Below are 19,030 nucleotides of genomic sequence, written 5' to 3'. Positions count from 1 at the left end.
AAGGAACGTAGCTTCTTGCCGCAGCTTGCCCAGATCGTGGAGGGGTCTCGCAGAAGCCGGGGAAGTACTCCCGGCTGGAATACGAGGTACGTAGAGCTCCCAAAGTAAACCAATGCAGCGAATTGAGCCACTCAGGAAAACAGGAACCAGCAAGACCCAAAGATGGTGCAATTTTTCTTTATTAAATATTAGCCCAGCACCAGTCCGCCATGACGCGTTTCTGCTAGAGATAGCCTTGATCACATGACATCGTCATGAGGGCTGACCACCCATTTAAAGTGCAAAGTGCCATCACATGTGATGGAAACAGAAAAAATACTTTGAATGCTTCCATACTGTTGCAACTCATACATTACGGCTTAAATGCCGGTATTGCACACAATGTCAAAATTTGATCTAAAATTGCAGTAAAATACAATTAACATTGACAAAGAGACATTTCTCGGGTAATCGAATGCAGTATAAAGGTACATGGAAACGGTTAAGACAAAACTTTTAAAATGATATAAAAGTTAAAAGCCGAATAAACAATTATATACAACTATTATATAACCATAAAATACCATAAAACCACTGCTAACTTGTGCAATCTGAAATGTGCAAAATTGCTCTAATTGTAATTCCCCGTTGTCATGGAGTCAAAACAGTATACAATGATGCCCAAGTGGGCAAATGCATGAGACCTGAGGTAGAAACTGCAAATTGTGCAAATACGCTATTAGTGCAAAACATGGTAATGGCAATAAAGTGCTACCGTGAAAGTGAGAAAAAGGTTTGATAAATCAAATCAAATAAACAAAAAGGTCATGGAGGGTACAGGAAACACGTTAAAAATATTAAAATTGTAATCCACAGTTCATATTTACTAAATTGCTAGATTTTTAGTTGACATACATATTTACCAAATTGAAACATAGAAGGTGCAAAATGCTGGCAACATAAAGTATCTGGGTGATCAAGGCTATCTCTAGCTAATATTTAATAAAGAAAAATTGCACCATCTTTGGGTCTTGCTGGTTCCTGTTTTCCTGAGTGGCTCGATTCGCTGCATTGGTTTACTTTGGGAGCTCTACGTACCATATATATATATATATATATATATATATATATATATATATATATATATATATATATATATATATATATATATACCAAGTTGTATTGAAGAATGAGTGGGTGTATAACTGTGTGGATGGAGGATTTTGTAGGTGCGTGACTGAACGTATAAGTGAGTGATTAAATGTGTCTTACTGAATGCATGTGTTAGTGACTAAACTATGTGAATATCTGTATCATTCTGTCTTTTGTTGTGTAAGCTGCTGCATGGGTTGGTCAGTAGCTACATGAGTGTCTATATGGGCTATTGATTGGTTGCCTGAGTATTTATATGGGTTTCTGAGTGTTTGTGTGGGTGGGAGATGTGTGACTCTGTGCATAGATGTGTGAGTGGTTGATTCACTGGGTGTATGGGTTCAAGAGTGCATGTGCAAACAGCTGTATGGGTGGGTGAGTGTGTATAAGGGTGTGTTGGTGTGAGAATGGATGTCTCAGTGGTCCATGTCCAAGTAACTACATATGTAAAAGGCAGTGTATGTGAGAGTTGGAGTATATACATGACTATATGTGAATGTCAGTGATTGTGAGAGTGGCTGTATGGATGAGTGTGTACTTGTATCAGTGATTGTAATAGAGAGTAAGTATGCATTTGTTTCTGTTTGAATAAGTGATGTGGTGTGTGTATAACTGTATATTCTTTGCATGACTGACTAGGTATTTAAGTAACTCCATGGTTGACTGGTGGTGTATAGGTGTATGAGTGCTTATGATAGTGTTGTATTGATGAGAGACTGCATTTATGAGTGATTGTATGGGTGAATGATTGGATGTGTGTGTAGACCTAGGAATCAGTGAGTGTGTATGTAGTAACTGGTGTGTCGATGGTTTCGAAAATGGTAGTATGTATTTTACAGTAGGTGTATCAAAGGTTATATTAGAGTGTGAGGAGGTGCATCAGATTTTTACGAGGATGATGTCATCAGTGTTGTAATCAGTGATGTTTTTTGAGATGTCATCAGTGATGTGTTCAGTGATGTCACTGACCATGTCATGAATGATGTAATATGTGACGTCATCAGAAGTGCATTCTGGGTGCGCAAGTTATAGTTAGCTGAACTAACTATAACAGCGGAATTTCTCTGGTTTTGTACGAGTGAAATGTCCAACTAACGTCCCTGAAACCTATGGTTTTTTTCTGTGAATTTCTTAGGTTTTTTAAATGCTAATTTCTAACTATAGCGTCCCTGAAACCTATGGTGTTTTCAGTGAATTTCAAAGGTTTTTTAAATGCTAATTTCTACCTATAACATATCAGTGGCATTTGCAGAGTGGTGGAGAAAGGTGAGCGTGGCCTTCATACACATTTTAGCAATCCCACTGTGTGGGATTTAGCAGAAGTAACAGGAGAGATAGTTAGCCCCCAACGTCAACATTGGGGGCCAACTACCCCTTTTATTACCTCCAGTAAGTCCCACACAGCAGGATTGCTAACTTGTTATATCAGGCCCACCCCCTCCCTGCAGCACTCAGCAGGATTAAGTCCCCTTGAATCCTGAGGGTCCTGGGGTCCAACTAGGCCATCATGTACCTCCATTAAGCGTCACTGAGCTGCGTTGCAGAGAGCTGTACAAAGGGGCGTGGCCTGGTGTCCACATTGTGACCAACAGCACAGTTGACATTGGGGGTAATCCTGGCAGTAGCAATTAGTTCCTATACCTTCAGGTGCCAGGTAAGTCTGTGAATATCTGATCTCCTTTAATATATCTCATAATTCAGTCACATTTATTTTAAATTTGATTTTGTTATGGGTTGTTGTTTATCTTTCATTTATTTCTCCCTACTTTTTATATAATGTCTGTCTAATAGCAATTTTATACATTGATTCATAAATCTTTATTTAACATTTCACATTAATCTTCTCTCCTGCTGCTGGATAAGGAAATACCTTACAAACTCCAGCTTGAAGGTTACTGGTTCAGCAGTTGACATCAACAAATCATCCAGAGAGGCAGCACCCATGCTTGGAACTTTATATTTTTATTTCGCTCCTCATACTACTAACTTAATTTTGAATGCATTTCTCAACTTTTTTGGTAGTTTGTAGAAGAATTGAGATAAAACGTTATTTTATGCAACTTTTTCTTTATCTTCCTCTTGCAGGTACTGGGAACATTGAGCCTGATGATGATGTTGTACCATCCACAAGCGTAGAAAGTCAGGCAGACCAGGAGGACAATCCAATCTCCCTCTAAACAGCTATTATGTCAACTAGCACTGCACAAGAAGAAGAGGAGGCCAAGAAGCAGGAGATGGTTGCGAAAGAGGAGTAGGAGAAGGAGGAGGAAGAGGAGAAGATGTACATTGTTTCAGTTACACAGAAAACCTCAGACAGGCCCTTTTTGTGCCCTCCAATGTTGGTTATGAGGATTGTCATTCCCAAGGCACTTGCTAAGCAACCACCACTGCTTGTCCTGCCTATGCAAGACTCACCTCCTCAAAGCCCTTAAACTACAGCTCCCTCTGTAAAGGCACCAAAATGACAGGGTATCTCCAGTATTCTATCAGTCATCTGAGGGAGAGGATACCCCTGGTGAGGAACAGCTTTCTGCCTTTTAATCAGTCTCTTCCCCACACCTTTCCGATGTTGTCCTTCTGCATTATGGACAAACTGCAAGCCATTTCAGATGGTCACACATGCAAGATGAGGGGTGAGGAATTAGGTGGTATGGCCAAATCCTATCCTGTGGGAGGATTAGTTTTTCCAACAGTAACTCACTGTGCAAGTAGATGATTGACAAGCAGACCTGTGCCTTGGATATTGTAAAACCCAGTCAAGACATGGCAAACTTTCAGGAAGACAGGGCAAGGCAACATGCTTTGATCATTTTCGTGGATATGATAGAAGCAATAACAAAAAAATACTAATCTCAATCTTCAGTGCCAAGGCAGTCGAAAGATTCATACAGAGGTACCACGAACTTTGAGGCCAACACCACTCACAAACCCTAATGGCAATCAAATTGCAACACCCACAAACATACCACCTCCGTCACCACCACCTCAGCCACCACCTTCAACTCAACCTGTGCCAACTCAGCTACCACCATTACAAGCACCATTAAAAGCAAACACACAACAAGACTCACAACCAGCATTGTTTGGTGACATTGTAAACTACACGCCTGATTAAAAACAATCTCAACAAGACACTCATACAAACACACAGCTGGCATGAACCATTGGTAGCATCAAGACTACCTTGCCTCTGAGATGCCAATGTTGTAAGAGGTGACCCTTTGGAAAGATCCAGTGGGCATTCAATACAGTCCAGCCAGTATTTTGACATAGCCAGGGATAGCCTGGGAGCAGGCTCTGGATAAATGAAGCTCAAGCTCCTGCTCATAGCCTGCCACAATGTCAATTAATTACTATTCAAAACGAGTGGCAAAGCAACAAAGATGTACGCTAACATATTGAAGCCAGAAAGAGTTATTTGATGTGTGAGTTCAATTCTTATGAAGTCAGCCTGGATGTCATTGGATCGTGTTGAAATGTGATTCACCTGTACATGGATGATGGCGTTCAGAACAATCACTCCTGGCATTACAAGGCGTGTTTCATGTGTTGAAAACCTTTTTATAAAATTCAACAGGATTACCTTAGAAATATATATTGGATATTAAAAAAACTTGTAATAACACTACACAGGAATTCTCTAAAAGCTTATAATTTCTTTTTCGATCTTAAGAAAAAATAAAAGAAATGTTCCCTTATTTTCTAAAAAGATTTCTATAGGTATTTGTTGACTCCAATATTTTCTATGGGAGTGTGTTAAAGTACCTGTGAGTGGCCATCTGTGATACTTGACTTACTACAAGGCTTGGATGGAGTACATTTCAGGTTGTTTTTTCACTTTTCTGGCTGTAGTAATTTTGAAGTTTTGTTTGTCAGTATCAATTTTCTTACTCTTTTATGGGCATATTTTTTGCATATGCTTTAGTACACGTCTCCTAAACTTCCCTAAAATCCTTCCTATTAATTAGAAGCATTCCCCATTTCCATCCACTCTACTTTTCCCCTCCTACCTTTACTGCAAAAACATATGCCCATGTGTGCACAGATATCTGTGCCAGTGGTGGACACCATCACACAGAAAAGATAGGAAAGGCAGAGGAGGTGGTTGCCAGCCATAGCATGAATAGCATTTTGAAGTACATGAGTAGTGCTCTTGCAGAACTACTTTACATACTACAAAATGCAGTTTGTGAATTGGGCCCAGGATATCTTCTGCATAAGATGTGTATGTTTTGGGCGCATGTAGGCTTGACATAGGCTACCCACTGTAGCATCCATCACACAAATCCCAAATGTTTGCCAACAGTGTCAAATCCTGTCTCCCTTGGTTTCTTTCCTCTCTCTTTCAGATTAAGTCTGTTAAGGTATTGAGAAATGTGGGGTCACAGGCACCAGTCTTAGTAAGCTCCCTGTCCCACTTTCTTCAGTGGTTGTTTCCACAGCTCGTGAAGCAGATGCGCTGGTCTTACTCTTTCTGTGTTATTATGTACTCAATACCAGAATCAGAAACCACTAAATGCCAACAGTGATCATAAATCAGAACGATTTCTGCCAAAATGTGCCCAAAGGTTCTTTGAGGAGGGCTATAGTCCTTTAAGCTCAAGCGCTGGTTCATACCTGCTCCTATGGGAAACTTTGCAGTTTGGGATGCTCCTTCAAATGGTTCTTAGTTTAAGAAACACTGAAATAGTTAGCAGTAATCCAAAGTATTCAGGCTCCTTACAACAACTGTAAGCCCCCTGAGCTCCTTTTGTCAGAAAAATCCTGAGATCATAAAGATAAAGAATGGTCTGAATTCAAGAGAACTGCAATCCCTTTTTGGCTCCAGTACGCAGTCAAGGAAACTAAAATAGATAAATTAGTGTGTGAAAAATTGAAGTAGAAAAAGAAAAAAAAAATAGGACTCTTATTTCTAAACGTCTTAGCTCGCCACATGTCTTGTAGTAAACAGTTGCCTGATATATGATATATTCTTCCATGCAACAGTATTCCCTTCAAGAATAGGCACACACTTGAAAAACTCTTCCTCTTCAACTGATTTTTTTTTACACTGTATTGCATTGATTTTAAGAAAAACAACAAGCCATACAGTGTGCCATGACAGCATTAGAAAGGATCCATCATGTGAGATATACTAATAGTATAAATGATCAACAGGGCAAGAATATAAACATATGTGGAGTAGTCCATTGGTCTGGGACTCTATCAAGACAATGATACATGAACCAAGACTTTGAGCAATATGTCATCCAAGGAAATATCAGTGGCCACTTGGTCGCAGACAAAGCAGCAAACATAATTAGCCAGCTCTTTTGTCAGTCCTCTATCCCATACTCATCCTCAATGGAATGATCTTCATCATCGTGAAGCAGTTGGGCCCATTGCATTATAGCCTCAGATGCCCCCTCATCAGTACAAGAAAACCGGCTAGGCTGTTCCTCTGCCAGCCCCTATTCAAGCAGTGTGGCAGTGGTGAGGCATTTAACCCCATCCAGCCAATGGCCATTTACCTCATCACCAGAAACAAGGACAGCTGGGATCCTGCATTCTCTTGGTTGCTTCACTCATCTCAAAAGAAATGGTGAGTCCTGTGGCCACTGCTATGTGTGGCGCCACCTGCGACCAATACATGTAAACTTGAGCAAATTCCCAAGCTAATTGAAAGAAAGTGGCTCCCACCACACCACAACATGCACAGACAACACCCCTCACTGGATCTATTATGTTAAGGCCATATGGGTTGCTATATGTATGCTGCAGAAAAAAGAAATGCAGAAGCTTAAACCTGAAAGGTGCGAAAAGATGTAATGCGTTATCTCAGTCCGAATCAGAAATGGGTCCTCCCAATTCCTTCTCCCATGCTCTCCGTGCAGGTAACTGTTGTGGTTGCATATCTCTTCTAAGGGCTTTGTAGAAATGTGTAATAAGATGGTGTCCCTCCCCCATCCTTTGAGACCGTCAAGGACTCCTGAGGTGCAAGCAGCCGCTGGGAAATCCGTCCATAACTTCATTGCCACACTCACCTGCTTGGCGTAATGGTGGAAATGTGCTGGCCCCACTCCAAAAGTGTCTTATGTATCTTGAAACGATATACAGTTGTCCCCCGGATAAAGGTCACTCGTTTCTAGGCAGCCCCCTTCTTTCCACTGCTCCATAAACATGGTGGAGTCAGTTGGTCAAAAAAGTGCCAGTTCCACACCATACTAAAGGAAGCCCTACAAATTGCTTTTTGGACCACCTTTTCCCAAATTGATGCTGTATGGGTAACCAAATATGGAAGAGGGTGCTCCGACAGTAATTGTGGCAAGGTGTCTTCCCCATAATCAACCCCCAGGAGTCGCTTCTACCAGCATAGCAATAGAATTGTACATCCGGCACCTCCAAGCCCCCATCTTCCAAGTCCTTCTTTAGCGTTGCAAGTGCCACACTGCTGCGCTTACCTGCCCGCAAGAGAGTCACCAACCGGTGAAAAAAACAATCCAGCAAGGGAAACAGGGAATTCTGCATGAGAAGCAAGTATCGGAAAAGGAAAACCATGTTTGCAATGGCTGTCCTACCCATGACGGATAAAAGGAGCTTATTCCAAAATTGAATGAAGTTCACCAAGCCACCAGCCAGTCTGAACACATTGTGGAGCTGGTCTTCAGTATGAGTAACCCAAATCCCCAGATGACAAAATCCTTCCAGTTCCCATTGAAGCCCTACATCTGGCAGCTGATGCAGCTTCAATGGGAACACTAATGATTTGCTGACATTCCTTTTGAGACCCAAGACCTCACCGAATGCACCCAAGAGCCGCAGCAAAAGGGAAAGACTTTTCAAAGTGAATGGACATACACCAGTGCATCGTCCGTTTATAGTGATGCTACATGGTTGGTATTCCCTACCCAAATCCCCCAGGGTGTCACTTCCCTGCACAGCAGCAATGCAAGGAGCTCGATTGCTAAGGTAAACAGTACGGGCTAGAGTGGGCAACCCTGTTGAGTGCCCTACTCCACCATCTAGGAGTCAACGATCTCACCTCCCACCTTTATGCTTATAGAGGGTGGGGTGTACAGTTGTTGTATCCAAGCACATAATTTAGGTCCAAACCTCATACCTCCCCTTATCACTGCCTTCAAAAAGGCCCACTCCACTGTGTCAAATGCCTTTTCGAGGTCCAGGGAGACCAGGGCTCTCTCTTTCACAACTTCTATAGAATCATGCAGGACATGGGTCAGCTTTCTGAGATTATGCATGGTACTACGGGCCTGCATGAAACCACATTGGAGCCTTGAGGCTAGTGTTAAGCATAGTCAGGGGGTTAAACACATATGGACCCACTGGGTCCCCTCCAGGTTTCAGTATCAAACACAACCCCCCTTCTTGAATAGTGGGTGGCAAAAATCTGCTCTCCCTTGTCTCCAAATAAACCTCCAACAGTTTCTCTCTAGCGGTTGAGGAATAAGCATGATAGAATTCCACAGGGAATCCATCACCACTAGGGGCCTTGGGCATGTTCAAAGCCGTAATAGCCTCACCCACCTCTTCCGCTATGAGTTCCTCCTCCTTCAATGCTAATGCCTTCCCCTTGCGGCTTGGGGACCCCTACCCCAGCAAGGACCCTGTTCATCTTACCCTCAGTATCCGGCAGGCCAGCATGGCAGACTAACTTAAAATGATCCAATAGGGTTAGCAGAATATCCTGTCACCTGGTTTGTACGTGCCCCTATGTATTCTGTATAGACATAAAGGAGGTTATCTCCATTTCCCACAGAATAATCTATTCTAGAAGTTTGCCAAATTTGTCTCCCTCCCTATGTAACAACTACCAGTAGTCTTTTAAGCCAGTTTTACACTGTGTGTCCCAGGGGGAGTGGACCTCCCTGTGAACTGCTAGCACATTTGGAAATACCCTGTAGTGTACACCTCTTTTGCCAACCATTCCTCCTGGGTCTTCAAATCAGCTATTAGCCTTCTGTGTACTCCACAAATAGTGCTAATGCATTTCCCCTGCACCCCTGCTTTCAAGGCCTCCGATTCGATCGGCCTGCTGGCCATGGTCTACCAATTATTAGTGGTGTAACTGTCTATAGCAGTCCTCAAATCCTCACAGCATGCAACGTCTGTAAGTAAATCAGAGGGCATATGCCATATCCGACAACCATTCAGTCTCCCATCCCACTCCAGCATCAGTAAGGCCGGAAAGTGGTCTGACAAAAACCAGATCATATGTGTCCTTGTGTCCACCCAGGAATGATCAAGCCCACCCACAAAAAAACGGTCCAGCCGACAATAGGTTTTTGTGGGTCCGAGAGTGATATGTATGGTCTAAACCTTCAGGGTGTAACATGCCATGCATCCAATGGACCCACATTTCGCATTGCCCTCTCCTGGGCTCCTGTCATCAGCGGTTTAGTACCATCCAAGGGAGGGATCCAATCCCTCCCTCCATCTAAAATACAGTTAATATCAACCACCCATAAAATAGGAGACTCTGCACTATGACAACACCTCCGGAAAGCCCTCAAAGAAGTGCCGGTCCTCAAAATTGGGAGCATATGAATTTAACAACTTGATTTTTGTTCCATCAAGGGTATCCTGAATCAGCACATAGCCCCCGTCCACATCCGTCTCACCATAGGTGACCCTAAAGGGGACCCTAGGAGCGAGCCAGATGACCACTCCCCTGACGTAGATGGAAGTAGAACCCTCTACTTCTTTTGTAATTTCTGAACTTCCAAAATCCCAAGGTGTGTCTCCTGTAAACAGGAATTTTGAATCTTACCGCTTGAGAGGAAAGAATGAACTCTACAGCACTCAGTGTAATTGTGGGGCCCTCGGACATTTCATGTAACTCATTGAACTTGATCAACATAATAATTGTAGAATCATGCCCTAAGTCCCTCCCCACCATGTCCACCCGGGAACACACTTTTTTATTAGGAAGAGACTGTCGAACCCAACAGAGAAGTCTGCAAAACTTCCTTCTACCCTGGACATACAGCGCAACAACATAATTTCACACTGCAAGTCCAAAGGTAATCTCGCTGTTAGGACCTACAGCCTAATCCCACCATCCCCAACTGTTGCCTAACACGAATTTGGAGAAGTCACCCAGCAAAAAACAATACTGCTACCAATGAGGGGAATGTGCAATGACGTGAGCCCCATAAGGAATGTACAACAGGCAGCCCACTCATAGGGACTGCAGAGATAATTCAAGAGTTCTCCTCAACTCGCCCTCCTCCCCGTTAACAGCAGCAGCAGCGAAATACCAATAAAACAAAGGGTGCCACCTCTGCAAAGGAACAAACAGGGAATTAAGCAGGCCATGCATGATGGTCCCAATTCTCAAGATAATGCTCCTTTAGTGTCAGAGGCTTTGTGTGTTGTGTCTTTCCCTTGCTACAGAGAATTTTCTCCTTTCCCATGTGCCATGGAACCACCCTGCTGTATTTTCACCCTCGCAGGAGCGATCTTCTCAGCAGATTAATAAGCTCACTGCCTCCACACTACCGAGGGGGCACTCCAGTGGTAGCCCGGGTCACATGTGCTATTTGCGGCCCTAGTACTCAAGGATTGCTCCTCCTTTTGTACATTGGGGCCCTCTACCTCAAAGGAGTCGAGCTGCCATGACCCACACAGCCGAGGGAGGGCAACCTCTCTCCAGACGTGTTGACATGGGAGCCGCAAGGCCACAGAGGAGCGCTGGCAGATGCTTCATGGCTCTCCTCCCTCCGCCCGTGCGGCCACAGCAAGGCCTCTCATCAGCACACCAGGCACTGGCCATGCGTGTCCCACAGGAGCGTCTAATCTGCCCAGGGGCACTGCTGCGGCGAGCAGGTGAGCTCCGCCACGGCACCCCCTCCCTGATCCAGGGGAGGTGACTCAGTTCTCATTGCTGTGGATACTATGGCAATGGCCTCCCGGCGACCCAAGATGCCACCAACGCAGGCCATGGCTCTGCGGCAATCCACCACTCGCCGCCACCGCCCCTTGAGGCACAATTTAAAGCACAGGGACAAGGCGAGTTCTGATGCAGTGAAAAGATGGGCAGATCAGGGTTTGCTGCCACAGGCTCTGATAGGATAATGCAGGATTGACCGGGAGCCCTCTAAGAGGGCGTCCTTTTGGCCATCTTGCACAACCACGCCCCCCTCCTCAAATGATTTTTATCACATATTCCCCTTCACAGAGTCAGCTATTCCGCTAAGGCAGAGGAGCGTTGCCCCACTGCCTTCAAACAGGAAAAGAAATGAAAAAATAAAATGATAATAACGTAATGTTATCGTTTTATTTTGTCCTCCTGCTGCAGCAGCTTGAGTGACGGGCCGGGGCTGAAGAGCAGGGTAGGAGGGTACAACCTTCCTAAGTGCGTATTGACCAATCCCATTGCAGCGTTGTAATTGGTTAGGTGAGCCTGTGTGCCGGGTGCTTCCTGTTTCTGGAAGATGAGAGCAAGAGCAGAGACGTGCGGGACCCGGCAAGAAGGTATTTTTATTGCCACCCACGTGCCCCCCTAACTCCCCGCAACCTCCTCCCGCCCGGCAAGCCACCCACGAGCCGTGCTGGCCATGACTGCACCTTCACCTCAGCAGTTCTTTTGCTTTAATCTTCCCTGTTTGTCCTTTGTAGATCTTCCAATAGCCACTCATCTCCTGTACTACATCTGCTATCCTTGAGCCACCTGTCATTTTATATCTCCTATCATTTGGCTGAACCTGCTTCCTCTGGCTTTCCTTGCAACTGGTCCTTGTTCTGCTCTCCCACTTCAGGAGTCATTGATCTTTCTCACTTTTCTTTTATTTTATTTGTCTGGTACTTTCTACCCTTTGGACTGCCTGCTTTTCCACTGTCTGTTCATCTGCAGATCAGCTGCCCCTGTGCCCATCCTGCCTCTTTGATGTCCCTTACAGTGGGTAGCAAGAGTGCCATCGGCTATAATGCAGGCGAGAGAAATGGCCCCATACCCAGGGTCGGATTGGCAAGGCGGGCATTCGGGAACGGGCCGAAGGGCCGGTGCCTCAGTGCCCTCTGTGGGCCGTTTTTTTTCTCCCCTGTCCCAGTCCACAGAGAGTGGACTAGGAAAGGGGAGAAAAAAAAACGGCCCACAGAGTGCACGGAGACAGAGACTTAAAATGAAAGCAGCCTCGCTGTGCGGCCAGACAGCGATTGTCAGCTGTGGCCTCTCCTTCACCCCTGCCCTGCCAAGCAATCAAGCTGAGGCTGGGCTGGGGAGGGGTGATTGTTTGTAAGAATCGGCCTCCCTGGGGGCCAGGTGTTTCTCAGGCCTTTCAGCCATTTGCACCTCGGCCCCCTGGGACCCATGCAGCCCAGAAACGGTGTTAGTCTTAACACCTCGCCCACAGCCCTTCACATTCAGGGCATAGTGGGCGAGGAAGAATGGGTCTTGCTGTGGGGGCCTGGTGATGCTTGGAATTTTTTTGTTTTATTTATTTCTTTATGAGATTTTATATAGCGCGGACTTTACCCGAAGGTGTCAGAGCGCTTCACACTAGGAACAGCAATAATACATGAGGAGAAAAATTATAAGTGGACAAATTACAAAAGCAAACGTTAAGTTACATGAATCAAAAGTGACAATAGTGAGCAACCAAAATACAAGAGGAGCAAACGGTGCATTACAGGAGGAAAAAGTGATATGTGTGCAGGTTACAAAAGCGTACAAAGTACAAGTAGAGGTATAATACTGCAATAAATGGCAGACACTCCAGTACAAGAACAAACGTTACGTAGGCAATGGTGGCACTTGTGCAAGTATCTAAAGCAAACAAAAGTGAGAGGTAGCAAACAGTGTGTTACAAGAGAAAAGTGACTTGTGCAAGTTACAAAAGGGTACCATACACAGGTACAAGGGTAATACTACAGTAAATGTTAAATACTCAAACTGCCAGAACACACTGGGAAGGCACTTCCCATGCACCAGCTTCAGCTCAGCCTCCCCCCTGGCTACCTGGCTACCTTGGATGACCCAGAAAGCTGTGTTTTGTGCTCCCCTGCCAGGACATTTTCCCAAGGCCTGGAGGGTTGATTAATTTACTAATTGCAGGGGCCTTACCTCTGTTCATGTGCTCCTGAGCTGAAGGTCTGGGGAGGGCTGAGTAGGTTAGTAATAGCAGGGGCTTTGCTGCTTTTCAGGTGCTCCTGTGCTGGAGGGCTGGAATAATTTTGTGACAAAAAGGGGCCTTGCTATTTTTTTTAGTTGCTCAGCATGTAGGCCATTGTCACCTTGGCCCTGTGTCGTGTGCAAGAACAGTATCCTCCCACTTTCATTCCTTGTCTGTGCAAATGGTGTTTCATGAAAGGGCACGCCCCTTTAATGTGGGCCACGCCCCTTAAATTTGGGCCACGCCTCTTGAATGTGGGCCACTTTTTTCGTCAGTGCCCGGGCCGAATTGTGATCCCAATCCGACCCTGCCCATACCACACTTTAGTAGCAAAATATGGTCAGTAGCATTTAAGTGAAACATATGAGACCATTCTACAAAATAAAATAATCAAAAAGTTTTATTTTGGGAGAGTAGTTGGTGTTTTGCTCATATTATAAAATATAAGGAACCTAAGTACCAGGCAGATGTTATTCTATTTACATTTGTTCATGCTTTAAATACCGTTGATCTGGATTCATTCTTGTACAGATTTACAATGCCATTATTGTTTCAGATCCATCTGCTTCCGCGTCAAGAATTTTGGTCGGAAATGAGAGAATTGAAATTACTTTATCTTCACAACAATGGAATTGAAAGACTGAAGAATGTGCAAGCCTTGTCTTCCTGTCCAAATTTGATAGGTCTCACCTTATTTGATACCCCAGCAAGCCTGAAGAAACGCTACCGACATATTGTTGTGAACAGCATTTTGTCACTTAAAGTCTTGGATAACTATGTGATTTCTGATGAAGAGATTATCGAGGACTGTCATCTTACTGATACGTTTAAACCCTTAAACCCTCGTCTATTTTTAAATTTTATACCTGTTCCAAAAACGGTAAGTATTTATATTTAATGTTTTTGAGATTGCTATTTTAGAATGATACAGTAGAATTATAAAATGATTTAAATCCTTATTTTGGTAGAAGGTGATCTCAGTTTGATTAAATTATGCGTCAAATATTTATTTTGTATATAAAAAGGTGATTTTTCACGATGTATCGCACTGGCAACAGGAAAGGGAGGATATATTTTGTGCTATCTCTCTCTACATCTTCTCCTAACCGGACTTTGGATAGTCACTTTGTTCCTTTGCCAAAGCTCTTTCTGATGATGACCTGTAAGTTTCCATGTGAATCTTATCAGCTGCAACATTAGTTTTTGCATAAACACAGACTTCAAAATATAAACTGCAAAATCACAACTTTATGCAAAAATCCCCTTGTTAGACCTGGCTTTTACAGTGGATTTATCCCCCGATTTTTGGTTTGTGGCCTTCTGTTTCTGACCAGTGTTGTTGGTTTTATGAATCTGGGCACTTTACCACTGCTAATCAGTGCTGAAGGGCATATCCTCTCCCTGTAAATTGTATGTATGGATTTGTGTTTCCATATTTGGCTGATTTGATTTACTAGTCAGTCCCTAGTACAGTGCACTGTGTGTGCTCTAGGCCTGTAAATCAAATGGTGCTAGTGGGCCTGCAGCACTGATTGTGCCACCCACATATGCAGCCTGTAAATGTAACTTGTGATTACAAAAAAAGAATAAACCCGGAATCACTGGGACCTGGGTACTAATTGGTATATAAACAAAGGGGTCCCAGTGTATGGAAGGAATTACATAAACAGGGAAAACAAAATCATAACGCATTTGCAGCAATTTGTCAAGACAAAAAATCGCAATAGATTAGCACACAATGTTTTTAATCACATTGGGGAAAATTCAAAAGTACAAATGCCTTCTTTATGAGGAAACAGTGACATGGGCAATTTACAAAGGTGGTGCCCGAGGGGGCAAGGATGGTGGAAGGTAGTTAGTGAAGGGTAGGGTAGTTGAAAGGTAGTGTCATTAAATCACAAACAGTTTTGGTATACAGATGATTATATTCCACATAGCCAGCGTCTGAACAATAGAAATATATTGCCATATAACACACAATATCACAGTTATTCAATCACTGTTAAAGAGTTATTAGGCAGGTATACCTTTATATACCATGTAAATGTAACTCAGCCCTGTCATTGCAGAGCCTGTGTGTAGTCTCGGAATGCTATGTCGACTTGGCAAGTGCACCCACTTGCAAGGCTTAACCTTCCCTTTTCTTACATGTTAGTCACCCCTAAGGATGGCCAAAGGTATCCCAGTGGGCAGGGTGCAATGTTGGGGACTGTTAGGACATACCCTGAGTGAAATACTGCCAATTTCGTTTTTCACTATTGTAAGGCTATCTGTTCCCATAGGATAGAATGGGGAGTTTGCTTATAATATCTTATAAGAAAAGGGGGTGGTGATGGACAGAGTATCTGAATTAAACAGAACACTCGTACCCAATCAACAGATCAGGGCTTGATCCATCACCGTTTTTTAGCTCACTGCCCCATCCCAGCTCAGAACCTGGCTATATGCAAATTAGTCTGTCCCTGCCCCAGTGCATCATGGGAACAGGGCAGACCAAACTACCAAGCCAATTCTTATACTGGAAAGGAAACAAGCTTCCGGGGACCGGTTTCTGGCATTACAGCCGTCTTCGGCCCGGCTTGCTTGAATCCTGATGGTGCAGTGAGCAAGGGACTCACATCTGAGTATACCCTTCCACGCTTATGGTGGGGAAAACGATTCAGAAAAGGGGGTGGTGATGGATAGAGTATCTGAATTAAACAGAACATTCATACCCAGTCAACAGATCAGGGCTTGATCCATCACCGTTTTTTAGCTCACTGCACCATCCCAGCTCAGAACCTGACTACATGCAAATTAGTCTGTCCCTGGCCCAGTGCATCATGGGAACAGGGCAGACCAAACTACCAAGCCAATTCTTATACTGGAAAGGAAACAAGCTTCCGGGGACCGATTTCTGGCATTACAGCCGTCTTCGGCCCGGCTTGCTTGAATCCTGATGGTGCAGTGAGCAAGGGACTCACATCTGAGTATACCCTTCCACGCTTATGGTGGACAAAACGATTCAGAAAAGGGGGTGGTGATGGACAGAGTATCTGAATTAAACAGAACACTCGTACCCAGTCAACAGATCAGGGCTTGATCCATCACCGTTTTTTAGCTCACTGCACCATCCCAGCTCAGAACCTGGCTACATGCAAATTAGTCTGTCCCTGGCCCAGTGCATCATGGGAACAGGGCAGACCAAACTACCAAGCCAATTCCTATACTGGAAAGGAAACAAGCTTCCAGGGACCGGTTTCTGGCATTACCGCCGTCTTCGGCCCGGCTTGTTTGAATCCTGATGGTGCAGCGAGCAAGGGACTCACATCTGAGTATACCCTTCCACGCTTATGGTGGACAAAACGATTCAGAAAAGGGGGTGTGATGGACAGAGTATCTGAATTAAATGGAACACTCGTACCCAGTCAACAGATCAGGGCTTGATCCATCACCGTTTTTTAGCTCACTGCACCATCCCAGCTAAGAACCTGGCTACATGCAAATTAGTCTGTCCCTGGCCCAGTGCATCATGGGAACAGGGCAGACCAAACTACCAAGGCAATTCTTATACTGGAAAGGAAACAAGCTTCCGGAGACCGGTTTCTGGCATTACAGCCGTCTTCGGCCCGGCTTGCTTGAATCCTGATGGTGCAGTGAGCATGGGACTCACATCTGAGTATACCCTTCCACGCTTATGGTGGACAAAACGATTCAGAAAAGGGGGTGGTGATGGACAGAGTATCTGAATTCAACAGAACACTCGTACCCAGTCAACAGATCAGGGCTTGATCCATCACCATTTTTTAGCTCACTGCACCATCCCAGCTCAGAACCTGGCTACATGCAAATTAGTCTGTCCCTGGCCCAGTGCATCATGGGAACAGGGCAGACCAAACTACCAAGCCAATTCTTCACCGGAAAGGAGACAAGCTTCCGGGGACCGGTTTCTGGCATTTCAGCCGTCGCCGGCCCGGCTTGCTTGAATCCTGATGGTGCAGTGAGCAAGGGACTCATGTCTGAGTATACCCTGCCACACCTATAGTGGCCAAAAACGATTCAGAAAAGGGGGTGGTGATGAACAGAGTGTCTGAATTAAGCAGACCACTGTTACCCAGTCCAAAGATCAGGGCTTGATCCATCACCGTTATTTAGCTCACTGCACCATCCCAGCTCAGAACCAGGCTATATGCAATAGATTTATTTTAACATTCTGATTTCAGGCATACTAAACTTTATTTTACCATCTGGTTCCCAGGGGCAGTTATGCTTATAAGATATTATAATTCAGAAAAGGGGGTGGTGATGGACAGAGTATCTGAATTAAGCAGAACACTCCTACCCAGTCAACAGATCAGGGCTTGATCCATCACCGTTTTTTAGCTCACTGCACCATCCCAGCTCAGAACCTGGCTATATGCAAATTAGTCTGTCCCTGGCCCAGTGCATCATGGGAACAGAGCAGACCAAACTACCAAGCCAATTCTTCACCGGAAAGGAGACAGGCTTCCGGGGACCGGTTTCTGGCATTTCAGCCGTCGTCGGCCCGGCTTGCTTGAATCCTGATGGCGCAATGAGCAAGGGACTCACATCTGAGTATACCCTTCCACGCTTGCTCACTGCACCATCAGGATTCAAGAATTGGCTTGGTAGTTTGGTCTGCCCTGTTCCCATGATGCACTGGGCCAGGGACAGACTAATTTGCATGTAGCCAGGTTCTGAGCTGGGATGGTGCATTGAGCTAAAAAACGGTGATGGATCAAGCCCTGATCTGTTGACTGGGTAGGAGTGTTGTGATTAATTCAGATACTCTGTCCATCACCACCCCCTTTTCTGAATCGTTTTGTCCACCATAAGCGTGGAAGGGTATGCTCAGATGTGAGTCCCTTGCTCACTGCACCATCAGGATTCAAGCAAGCCGGGGCGAAGACGGCTGTAATGCCAGAAACTGGTCCCCGGAAGCTTGTTTCTTTTCCAGTAAAAGAATTGGCTTGGAAGTTTGGTCTGCCCTGTTCCCATGATGCACTGGGCCAGGGACAGACTAATTTGCATGTAGCCAGGTTCTGAGCTGGGATGGTGCAGTGAGCTAAAAAACGGTGATGGATCAAGCCCTGATCTATTGACTGGGTAGGAGTGTTCTGCTTAATTCAGATACTCTGTCCATCACCACCCCCTTTTCTGAATTATAATATCTTATAAGCATAACTGCCCCTGGGAACCAGATGGTAAAATAAAGTTTAGTATGCCTGAAATCAGAATGTTAAAATAAATCTATTGTACATTGCTGCCTTTGCCTGATTAAAGTATTTGTGTCCGATTGTGCCGGTGCCACTGCCCATTTCATTGCCATTAATTAGCTTGTGCCCCAATCTCGTCCTGCTTGGCTTTTTGGCTTACTGCCATTTTGTGGTTGTTGTTGTGCCTCCCTGCCCGGCTCTCCACCCCGCTCCCGCCTCCCAGATGCTCCTCCCTCCCACTGAAAGTTTAGCCTCTACCCTCCAGAGTAAGCGCTGTGACCGTCCTGAGTTCCTCAGAAGCGGTCGCTCCCCACGGTGCTCCCTGCTGAGATACTGGTATTGGAGCGCCATTGTGATAGACAGCTCTTTGACCTGTAAAATCAATAGCGCTGTGCTCGCATTGCTCCAGAATTAATTTGTGCCTGATTCGCTCCCCACGCTGCTCCCTGCTGAGATACTGGTATCATAGCTCCATTGTGATAGACAGCTCTTTTACCTGTAAAATCAATAGCGCTGTGCTCGCATTGCTCCAGAATTATTTTTGTGCCTGATTAGCTCCCCACGCTGCTCCCT

General features: G+C 44.8%; 1 protein-coding gene across 1 annotated transcript in view; it reads left to right on the top strand.

Annotated features, from left to right (window-relative positions):
* Positions 1–19,030, top strand: part of LRRIQ3 (leucine rich repeats and IQ motif containing 3) — a 544,377-nt gene that overhangs the window by 77,226 nt on the left and 448,121 nt on the right. The window contains 1 exon segment of the mRNA XM_086953864.1: positions 13,798–14,121. Coding sequence (XP_086809990.1) covers positions 13,798–14,121 — 324 coding nt within the window.

This window comes from Lissotriton vulgaris, chromosome 1_1 (assembly GCF_964263255.1).
Source record: "Lissotriton vulgaris chromosome 1_1, aLisVul1.2, whole genome shotgun sequence".
NCBI lineage: Eukaryota > Metazoa > Chordata > Amphibia > Caudata > Salamandridae > Lissotriton > Lissotriton vulgaris.
The sequence above is the reverse complement of the archived record's forward strand: the minus strand, read 5'-3'. Positions and strand labels throughout refer to the sequence as shown.